Source organism: Cucurbita pepo, chromosome 10 (assembly GCF_057944985.1).
Source record: "Cucurbita pepo subsp. pepo isolate OVF chromosome 10, ASM5794498v1, whole genome shotgun sequence".
NCBI lineage: Eukaryota > Viridiplantae > Streptophyta > Magnoliopsida > Cucurbitales > Cucurbitaceae > Cucurbita > Cucurbita pepo.
The window spans coordinates 5,154,885-5,166,118 of NC_141807.1; the positions used below are offsets into that span (position 1 = coordinate 5,154,885).

Sequence of the window (11,234 nt, forward strand, 5' to 3'; positions counted from 1 at the left end):
ACTGTTCAGTGTCTGACTCTGATATCATTTATAACAGCCTAAGCCCACCGTTAGTCAATATTGTCCCTTACGAACATGGTTTTAAACTCTTATAGCTTTGTTTTCTTGTTTTTCTAAAATGTTTTAGATAGTGTCTTTAACTTATAAACCCTCGATCTTCTCTTTAATTAGTCAATGTAGGACTACTTCTCCCAATAATCGGAAAGCATTTCAATTAAAATTTTGGGCTCTAAACAAATTCCCGAAATGATTTATATTGAAAAGTTTTAATTTTTTAAAATTTTTTAAAGTTAATTCGAATTCCAAAAACAAAATTGACAAATGAAGATGACGTGTAATTGTCCAACGCAATCCAAACCCATCACGACGTTGGAATTGGACTGCGACTCTGACGTGTATTTTCCAAAAAACACATCACTCCACGTCATCTCGAACTCAACTTTCCTTCGTCCAGTTGGAGGGTCAAGATTGTCGATCTCCACGTGTCATCTTCCAATTTGATACTCAACGCTAGTTCATAAAAAAGCCTAAAATGCCCTTAATTATTATTATTATTTTTTAAGACAAAGGCGCTTTCTTTTTTCTTTTTTTAATTTACAAGTATTTAAATACTCCACACATGGGGATTTGTAAATAAATAAAATCTTATTATAATTTTTTCTTTCTAAAAATATGGATATTCCACGTCAGGATATGATCGAGTTGGTTGACTTTTAATTATAATATTAAATTCGCAATGTTTGAAATTTAGGAAAATAGATTTCTATTTTTCTTTCGCCTTTAAATGTTCCAATGGACTTTATATAAATAATTATGTATTTTATTTGTTAGTTAAGATTTCAATTTTATGATGATTTTGATATATGAAAAATAATTAATAAACAATTTTTAATAATAATATAATTAAAATCACTGAAAAACTTTTTTATAATGTCAAACCTACCATTTAAAACATAATTTAATATTATTTTAAAGTCGGATTAAATATCATGATAATTATTTTGATTTATTTTTTTAATATTAAATTTCCACTGTAATTTTAAATTTAGTTAATTGATACCAAGTTATGATATCCGATAAAAACTTAAAATTTTGAAATTTATTATTATTATATATATATAGTAACAATGTACCGGTGACTTAATATATAAATTTTAAAATAAAATGTGTTTTTTGTAATTATAGTTTAAAATTTTATTTAAAAAACTAAGGCTTATTTATTTTTTAAAAGGAAATGCATTAAATCTTTATTTGGAAATCTTATTATATAATGCAAAATCATTTCCTTAAAGAAAATAACAGTGATCGTCGGAGGTGGCGGGTGACGCGGTAGACCAAGCACAAGGAAAGAGCAGCAGCCAAGACGAACAAAGCTTCGCTAACATTTCTTTCTCGTTCTGCTTTTCCCCAGATTCCCATCTCAACGACGAGACTCATTATTCTTCTTATTCCACTTTCTCCTTATATTTCGCTTTATTGATTTCGTCTCTGAATTTCATTTCATCTCCGTCTCGCCGGTCCAATCCTGTGGGTTTTCTCCGGTTAAGCCATGGTTGCCGATTCGAAAGGTAAATCGGACATCTCATTCGCTGGCACGTTCGCCAGTAGTGCTTTCGCTGCTTGTTTCGCTGAGGTAATGTCTTGATTTCTTACACTACCCTGTTTCTTAGGAGTTTCTTGCTGAAATTTCGTGTTGGTCTGTGTTTGGTGTGTTTTGTAGCTGTCGAATTCAAATTATAAGCGTGGTTTTGTGAGATAATTAGTTGATTTTGTCTGCATCTCGACCATTTTCAAATCTGGTTAACAATGTACTGGGATTGGCTTATGCGATATTTGAATAAGGTTTGATTTAAAATGGGGTAGGAGTTTGAGTGCTGTTTCGAGGGATCTTGACCATCATTCAAAGTTAATACTGAATTTTGATTATCTTTTTATATCGTGGCTGTGATTTTGTAACTATTTGATTTCTTGAGTTTATGTGTGAATCCATGGAAATCAATCTACGTTGTGGTTAAGTAAGCTAGGGCCTGTTTCTTGTTCTTAGAAATTAGCTAAAATTTCAAAAGTGTTCTTAAAAGAGGGAAACATAGTGTAACGCCCAAGCCCACCACTAGCAGAAAAAGGAGAAGGTGTTTCGTTCTCCTCCCAACCGAAGTGGGATCTCACAATCCACCCCCTTAAGGGCCCAGCGTTCTCGTTGGCACTCATTCCCTTCTCAAATTGATGTGGGACCCCTCAATCCATCCCCTTTTGGGGCTAGCATCCTTGTTGGCACACCTCCTCGTGTCCACCCCCTTCGAGGCTCAGCCTCCTCGCTGACACATCGTCCGGTGTCTTGCTCTGATACCATTTATAACAGCTCAAATCCACCGCTGGTATTGTCCTCTTTGGGCTTTCTCTTTCGTGCTTCCCCTCAAGGTTTTTAAAACGTGTCTGCTAGGGAGAGGTTTCCACACCCTTATAAAGGGTGTTTCGTTTTCCTCCCCAACTGATGTGAGATCTCACACATAGCTACATGTAGATATTTCAAGCTTAATGATCAAAAACAGATAACTATAACCAAAAAAACAAAACTGTTGTGTTTAAATTATGCATCTGGAATGTGTTGGCAATAATTGGCATGCATTTGATATTGATGCAGGTATGCACCATTCCTCTAGACACTGCCAAGGTTAGGCTTCAGCTACAAAAGAAAGCTGTTGCCGGTGATGCTTTACCAAAGTATAGGGGCATGCTGGGCACTGTTGCAACCATAGCCAGAGAAGAAGGTCTGGCATCCTTGTGGAAAGGCATTGTTCCCGGATTGCATCGTCAATGTGTGTATGGAGGCTTAAGGATCGGGTTGTATGAGCCTGTAAGTATTGGAAGTTCAGTATCTATGCCAATTGTTCTGTCTTTTAGCTCATATCTAACACAAACTTGTATATCATTTACATCACAGGTTAAGACCTTTTATGTTGGCAGTGACTTTGTTGGTGATGTTCCTTTATCTAAGAAGATTCTTGCTGCACTGACAACCGGTGAGTATGGATTGGACTTTATGCTGCTTGTAATATTTGTTCTTGAATCCATAATTGCACGTCTAATGGTTGTCGAATTTGTTTCTAGCGTTAATGCCTGTATTTCTTGTTTAGGATGTCGGAAAATTTTCCATATAACTTCTTGTTTAGAATTGGGATGCAGAATAAAACGTTTCTACCATATAACTTGTGATATTGTCCTCTTTGGGCTTTCCCTTTCGAGCTTCCCCTCAAGGTTTTTAGAACGCGTCTGCTAGGGAGAGGCACCCTTATAAAGAATGTTTCGTTCTCCTTCCCAACCGACGTGAGATCTCACATAACTTCTCTTATCAACACATTTCCCTTCCCTCTTCGTGTAACAGGGGCTCTAGGAATCACAATAGCAAATCCAACTGATCTTGTAAAAGTTAGACTTCAAGCGGAAGGAAAATTACCTCCCGGTGTACCTAGGCGCTATTCCGGGGCATTGAGTGCTTATTCTACCATAGTGAGACAGGTTAGATATTCGACTTCTATATCAGGAAAATTTTTATTGCCATTTCCATTTGCTTGATATGCACGTAACATATAGGAAGGAGTTGGCGCTCTATGGACCGGCATCGGTCCAAATATTGCAAGAAATGCTATTATCAATGCCGCAGAACTAGCCAGCTATGATCAAGTGAAACAGGTATAAGCATTGGAAATTTGTGTTCTTAGAACTATTCTTGTTTCCTGTTCCCCATGCCCCGGATCGTTTGTGTCGATTCTTAGCTTATTGTATTTGTTGCAGACAATTTTGAAAATTCCAGGTTTCACAGATAATGTTATTACTCATCTTTTTGCTGGTCTTGGAGCCGGGTTTTTCGCTGTATGTATTGGCTCCCCGGTCGACGTGGTAATCTTTCTATATCCATGCTATGTCGTCTCTTGAATTCGTCACTGTTTGTATTTACTGCCTGCCCTTGTATCGAAGACTTGGAATCGTTCGCTCATGATCGTATTCCTTTGTGGCAGGTGAAGTCAAGAATGATGGGGGATTCAACTTACAAAAACACACTTGATTGTTTCATCAAGACTTTAAGAAATGATGTATGTTTTCATACTCTTCCATTGTTTCCATTAACTTAGTTGAGTTTGTTCTCTTGATATCTGTTTTTTAACTTAATACCATCCGGGACTTGCGTTTTTCAGGGACCTCTGGCGTTTTACAAGGGATTTATCCCGAATTTCGGTCGGCTAGGATCATGGAACGTGATCATGTTCCTCACTCTTGAACAGGTATTTCTTGTTATGAACCATGAACCTCATAATAGCATGATATTGTCCACTTTGAGCATAAACTCTCATGGTTTTACTTTTGGTTTCCTCGAAAGGCCTCGTACCAATGGAGATAGCATTCTTTACGTATAAACCGACTACTCCTCTCTCAATAATCCTCAATATTTCCTTTCAGCTACTTGACTGCTAAGGTTGTTTCTAAATGTAACAACCCAAGCCCACTGCTAGCAGATATTGTTATTTTTTTACTTTCTTTCAAGGTTTTTAAAACGCGTCTGCTAGGGAGAGGTTTCCACACCCTTATAAGGAATGCTTCGTTCCTCTTCCAACCGAGATAAGCCGGTGTTTGAAAATCATAAATCTCAACGTTCTTCTCGTTTGGGCGGGAACCAAAATTATTGCAATACATTGTTGTTCTTGTAATCTAATTATTTGTTATGTGATAGGCCAAGAAGTTCGTGAGAAAGATAGAATCTTCATCTTGAGCGTTGTGGAAGAAGATAGCTCCCTTTTCAGACATCGCTTAGAGAATAAAAACCCCATCCCACATGAAGAATATTACTTTATTCGCTGCTTCCGGTGATGATATCAAATCTTGCTCCTGCCATGGGAGAGAATAACTTGTCATTCATTTTCTGTACTGACAATAAATTTGTCATTCTGCTACACTATGATCATGTTCTACTCCATTTGAAACATCTATTAAATGAAATATTAGAATTCCCAGAGATACATAGCTCGAATTTGTGTAATATGTGTTTGAATTGTGGAACGAACAAATGTAAAACTTTATGGGTTGGTTTGTGATCAACTGAGATCGTGTGTATATAACTCGGATGAAATGAGTTCAATTCATGGTAGACACACACCTAAGATTTTATGTTCTACACGTTTTTTGGTATCCAAATATCGTTAGATTAGTTGAGATGTGTACAAACCGGTTTAAACATTTATACATATATTTATACACACATATATACATATATATATATGAATGAAGTTGTACACGATTATACACTCAATTTTGCTGGGATTATACTAGCTAGTGGAAGAGGCCGTTTTTTAAATTTTAGAAAAGATAAATACATTATAAAATGTGGTTTATTATCAATATCCGATCTTAGCTCAGTTGGTAGAGCGGAGGACTGTAGTTGGAACACAATTCCGAAAGTGATCCTTAGGTCGCTGGTTCGAATCCGGCAGGTCGGATCTTTTTATTTGTTTATTTTTTTTCCTTCTAATAATTCAAATTTCTATTTCTATTTTCCTACAAATACATATTTCCGAATTTCTATTTCTATTTTCCTATAAATACATATTTTTATTTGTTTATTTTAATTTTTTAATAATTCAAATTTCTATTTCTATTTTCCTACAAATACATAAATTTTGATTACACATACATCTAATTTGGCCAAGTTTAAAAATATATATAATAAAAATGTTATTTAAATCGTACTATTGGATATTTGTAGCACGGGCACATTTTTTAGCCAATAAATTTGATTTTAAATGCCACCACAAATGTAATTCAACCTCGTATAGAAATTCAAATTTTTTCACCCAACTTAAAAAAAACACTCAAACATAATTTAATGATTACAACTTATCTAATCCAGTAAAAAGTTAAAATTTCAAATTTTTTCACTTTAAGGTAAAAACACTCTTAGCAGGTAGGTGAATTTTGTGAAAGAATGAGTCAATTTTTGACTTAGCTTGCATTTTATCCAAGTTGTTGACGTGAGATTAATCGGTAAATAATTTATTGAAAACAAAAACATTAAAAAAAAAAAACATTTAAAATACAAAAATGACAAAAGCCCTAAGGAAGAAGAGCATAGAAATCATCGAAAAGTGAGACACGTGCGAGAGGTGGAGCAGACACGTGCCAAGGGCTGAATAAAAACGAAAGCTCCTTCATTTCCAGGCCTTTCCCTTCAACTGCCTAACCGAAAAAGACTGGCTCTTAATACCACAAAGCCCACCCCTCACTCCCTAAGAAGTATCGCCACTTCTTTATCATCTCTCTTACAGTCCCAAAAACAGCGCCTCGTTTCTGACGATCCTCTACGATGCTAGCTTGATTCCTCCTCTTCAATGCTTTAAGACACCATCTTCTTCTTTCCCCACCTTTTAGATCCTTTTCCGCGTCTTTTCTCCGGGGATCTCACGTCTTTCGCAGCCAATTTCGGGTAATTTTTCCTTACACAATCAGATTTGGGTGTTTTTGTTTCTTTTGTGCAAATTTATGGTAGTTGTAGGTTTGAGTTGGATTGAGGCATTGATAAATCAAGGTGGGTTGAGATTCGGCTTGTTTGATGGGGATTTGGGGTTGGTTCGGAACTGGGATTCCTTGAATACTTCTCTTACTTAACTTAATTTAATGATGGATTTGGTTGATTGGAGCTTTTTGTAAGATTTTGAACTGTTACTTTAATTTGCATCGTCACTGTTTCTCGCGTCTTCGAAGCAGTGGGCACTGTTCATGATACTTTCTGAATTATTTTTCCTCCACTTTTCAGATTTATAATTCCGAAGCCAGTGTATTGTTTGTTAGAGATCTCGTTAGTGGGTTTTCTTTTTTCTTTTTTTTGAGCTGAAAAAGTAATTCGTGTGTGATTAGGAGAAGAGAATGGCGTCTATTTCTACTCATTCAGCTGCATTATCCGGTTCTTCGGCATCTGATCTTCTTCGAAGCTCGAGTAATGGCTTCAGTGGCATTTCTTTGAGGGACCTCGCTAAAGTGCGATTCAACCCAAGAAGAAAGGACATGACAGTGAGTGCAAAGGTAAGGAAGGTGAAAAAGCACGAGTATCCATGGCCGGCTGATGCGGATCCGAATGTCAAGGGTGGAATTCTTACTCATCTCTCACATTTCAAGCCTCTGAAAGAGACGCAGAAGCCTGTTACTCTTGAATTTGAAAAACCACTTGTTCTTCTTGAGAAGAAGATTAACGATGTTAGTCTTTCCTTATTGATGTTAGTTGCTTCTTCTGGATGGGTGTCTATCGTGTTCTTTTGCATTGATGGTCTTTTCATTATGGATACAGGTGCGGAAAATGGCTCAAGAAACTGGTCTAGACTTTAGTGATCAGATTCTTTCGTTGGAAAATAAATATCGGCAGGTTTGTTATTACTTTTCACAGAATTCTTATTCCAAGAAGTGTTGAAAGTTAATCTTTTCCACGTAAATTTACCTTAATGAGTTTGATTACTTCGCGTTGCTGGCTTCAGGCTTTACAGGACTTGTACACTCATTTGACTCCTATACAACGTGTCAGTATAGCTCGGCATCCTAACAGGCCAACCTTCCTTGATCACGTGTTTAATATCACTGAAAAGGTTTGGTGCTCCTTTTATTGTGAAAGTGATATCGAAAATTTTGGATTGTGGATTTGCTCGTGTTGATGAAAAAATATTTTATTCATCTCTGCCTTACAGTTCGTTGAACTTCATGGAGATCGGTTAGGGTACGACGATCCTGCAATTGTTACTGGTATAGGAACCATAGATGGGAGAAGGTACATGTTCATGGGTCACCAAAAGGGTAGAAACACAAAAGAAAATATTCGGCGTAATTTTGGAATGCCTACACCACACGGGTATGTTAGTCATGGCGACCCATGTTGCACTATACATTATATAATAATCCACGAGTTTTGAAGTAGTATGAATTATTGCTAGTTGAATGCTAACTTGAAGAATTTGAAGTTTGGGTATCGGATGTTTAGACCTGATTATAAGTTTTATTTAATTCCCAATAGTTATCGGAAGGCGCTTCGCATGATGTATTATGCTGATCACCATGGGTTCCCAATTGTTACTTTCATTGATACACCAGGTGCTTATGCGGACCTCAAATCCGAGGAACTGGGTCAAGTATGTAACAGAATATTCTTTTTTCATCGAGCTCTTCCTTTATCTGGAGAACTGATTTGCTTCATACATTTGCAGGGTGAAGCTATTGCTCATAATTTGAGGACTATGTTTGGTCTCAAGGTACCGATAATTTCAATTGTCATTGGCGAAGGTGGTTCTGGTGGTGCCCTGGCAATTGGTTGTGCTAATAAGTTGCTAATGCTTGAGAATGCAGTTTTCTATGTTGCCAGGTGCATTTCATGGCTAGCTTTAGTAAATTAAGGCAACTTCATTCATTTGTGTGCATGCTGATCATTTCTTTCCTTTTTTTGGCTATTCTTACTACGATCTAGTCCTGAAGCCTGCGCTGCAATCTTATGGAAGAGTGCAAAAGCTTCCCCACAGGTTTTTATACATTCCATTCTTAGTTTCCTCTTGTGAAGGTTGTTATATATGTATTTTTTGAGATTTTCTTTTATTTGCAGGCAGCAGAGAAGCTAAGAATTACTGCGTCGGAGTTGTGCAAATTACAAATTGCTGATGGCATAATCCCTGTAATGATGCTGTCCTTCACATATCTTGTTATTGCACGTTCTTTTATAGTTCATCGTGTTCTTAAGAGTTATTCTTCACAGGAACCTTTGGGTGGTGCGCATGCAGATCCTTCATGGACCTCACAACAAATAAAAATTGCAATAAATAAGACCATGGATGTATGTCCTTGAATTCTTCCAAAATAATGAAAGCTGCTCATGGTAGCTTATACTTTAATGATTTGTACTGCACATGTTGTTTCAGGAGCTTTTGATGATGGACACCGAAGAACTATTGAGGCATCGAATGATGAAATTCCGTAAAATTGGTGGGTTTCAAGAAGGCGTTCCAATTGATCCAAAGAAGAAATTGAACATGAAAAAGAAGGAAGTACCCGTCGTCAGGAAGACGAAGAAAGTACCCATCGGGAAGACCCCAGTTCAGCAACTAGAAGTTCAGGTGGAAAAAGTGAAACAAGAAATATTGAAAGCCAAGGAATCCTCCACTGGTCGACCTGATTTGGTTCTGAATAAGATGATTCAAAAATTAAAGAAAGAAGTTGATTTTGAATTTTCTGCGGCAGTAAAGGCCATGGGATTGAAGGACAGACTCGCCACGCTCCGAGAACAGTTTTCGAAAGCAAATTCACCGGACCAACTTATCCAACCTGCATTGAAAGGAGAAATTGAGAAGCTTAGAGATGAAATCAACCAGGGGTTATTTAAAGCTCCTAACTACGAGAATCTGAGGAAGAAACTCGACATGTTAAATGACTTATCTCAATTCAAGGCTCTGTCAGTAAGAGATGTTAAGGAGGCCTCGTTGAAACAGGAAATCAACAAAAAATTTGCAGAGGTTCTAAGTCAACCTAATGTACAAGAGAAATATGAAGCGCTGAGAGCTGAAATTGAAAATTCAGGGGCGTCTACGTATTCGGATTTGGACCCCGAACTGCGAAAGAAAATCGATAATGTAAAGAAGGAAATACAAGGGGAGTTGGTAAATGCCCTCAACACCTTAGGGTTAGATGTTGAAGTATTAACATCAAAAGCACAAGTCCTTAGCGAGCAGTCATCGTTGTCGCTATTCAAACCAAAGATAGAGATGTTAAATGAGGAAATTAATCAGGGAATTGATAGTGTTGTAAACAGAACAGATCTAAAAGACAAGATTGAATTACTGAAACTGGAGGTAGCCAAGGCTGGAAAGACACCAGATGCAACCTCAAAGAACAGAATTTGGGCTTTGGAGCAACAAATAAAGCAGAGCCTTGCTGCTGCATTGGAATCTTCAGACTTGAAGAAGAAACATGAAACACTGAGGGAAGAGATATTAGAAACTGCAGAATCAGGGTTCGATCCGCAAGAAGAAGGCGATAGTTCTGTGTACGGTGACGGTGACGCCAGAATTCAGATGAATTTGGGTGCTGAACATACCTTCGCTTAATGTGAGTTTTGCAATCCTTTTTACCATGTTAAAAGAACACACACAAGCACGCCTAGATGCAGAGAAATACATTGAAACTTGAAAAGGCTTAGTGCATCAACATCTTTGAAAACGAACTACTCTTGCCCTTTTCTTCATTTTCTGATCAACATGAAAAATATATCTCAATAATTATGGAATATTTTCTTGAGCTTGAGGTATTTAGAATTTGGATTAGGGAGCAGCTGCCAGTGGATGCAAAATAGCTAAGTTTAAGAGTTTTACTAGGTAACTTTTCAAATTTTGCTGTGTTTTTACTATCAATATGCATGAGCAGGACCATGCCTAAGAAGAAAAAGTTGGACGCAACTGAAAATTAGTGAGAGCTTCTACAATGGCCAGAAATACTAAGTTAGCTGTTTCCACTTCTAACCCGAATATGACATCGCTTGATTTTGATCGGTTACAAGATTTAGCATGAACTGGAGCTGGAAGGTCAGGGCAGAGCTGCATTTTCATTTTTCCTGTGTTTCGGGGATTTTTCTTCTCTAAATTAGGTCTCTTGGATTTGGAGTTATTTATATCTGGCTTCTGGTTTTGTTGTTGCTGTGTTTCTTATTTTTCCAAAGATAGATCCAAATAGCTCTGTATAGATCGCAAGAATGTCTTGGAGGCCTATAATGCTTTTCAGACTCTTTAAAATGGTATCATTTCCCACTTTTGATGATTGATCATATGATTGTTTAGAAACTAGACATCATCCTGGTTGGAACATTCAATTTGAACCAAAGGGTTTTAATGGTCTGTTCCAGACAAAAGTAGCAGCTTCTGTTTCTTAATTGCCTCTAGGCATGCTGGTTTACAGTCTACTTTGGTTTCAAACAAGCAGGTCTGATATCTTTCGAGTAAGTAAACACGGGGGCGAGCCCGTTTGGTTATGGGGGCGAGCACGAGCGGTCTGCTCAGCCATACTTGATAGTTATGTTCATTTCGACTTGTTTTAAACTTTTTAAGCTTAGGCTGACCAGCGTAACTAAGAGAGCCATTCCATTTAGAGCGAGCCAGTGTAGTTATGGGGGCGGGCATGAGTGATCTTCTCAGCCATACCTACTGGTTATGCTCTTTTTGACTTGTTTT

General features: G+C 37.3%; 2 protein-coding genes and 1 non-coding gene across 3 annotated transcripts; all 3 read left to right on the forward strand.

Moving 5' to 3' along the window:
• The first annotated feature begins 1,279 nt into the window (after window positions 1-1,279).
• LOC111803049 (mitochondrial uncoupling protein 1) lies at window positions 1,280-5,008 on the forward strand. The gene is made up of 9 exons (XM_023687302.2): window positions 1,280-1,633; window positions 2,642-2,854; window positions 2,942-3,020; window positions 3,383-3,516; window positions 3,592-3,690; window positions 3,793-3,897; window positions 4,017-4,091; window positions 4,194-4,280; window positions 4,727-5,008. The coding sequence occupies exons 1-9, from the start codon at window positions 1,550-1,552 to the stop codon at window positions 4,763-4,765; spliced, it is 915 nt and encodes a 304-aa protein (XP_023543070.1). The 5' UTR covers window positions 1,280-1,549; the 3' UTR covers window positions 4,766-5,008.
• Window positions 5,009-5,394: 386 nt separating this feature from the next.
• Window positions 5,395-5,489, forward strand: TRNAY-GUA (transfer RNA tyrosine (anticodon GUA)). The gene is made up of 2 exons: window positions 5,395-5,431; window positions 5,454-5,489. It is a non-coding gene; the product is annotated as a tRNA-Tyr (tRNA).
• Window positions 5,490-6,204: 715 nt separating this feature from the next.
• On the forward strand, window positions 6,205-10,831 carry LOC111803611 (acetyl-coenzyme A carboxylase carboxyl transferase subunit alpha, chloroplastic). The gene is made up of 12 exons (XM_023688105.2): window positions 6,205-6,472; window positions 6,904-7,239; window positions 7,331-7,405; window positions 7,515-7,622; window positions 7,722-7,882; window positions 8,045-8,159; window positions 8,235-8,389; window positions 8,492-8,543; window positions 8,624-8,692; window positions 8,774-8,851; window positions 8,937-10,119; window positions 10,435-10,831. Exons 2-11 carry the CDS (start codon window positions 6,913-6,915, stop codon window positions 10,116-10,118), a joined length of 2,322 nt encoding a protein of 773 aa, XP_023543873.1. The 5' UTR covers window positions 6,205-6,472; window positions 6,904-6,912; the 3' UTR covers window position 10,119; window positions 10,435-10,831.
• The last annotated feature ends 403 nt before the right edge of the window (window positions 10,832-11,234 follow it).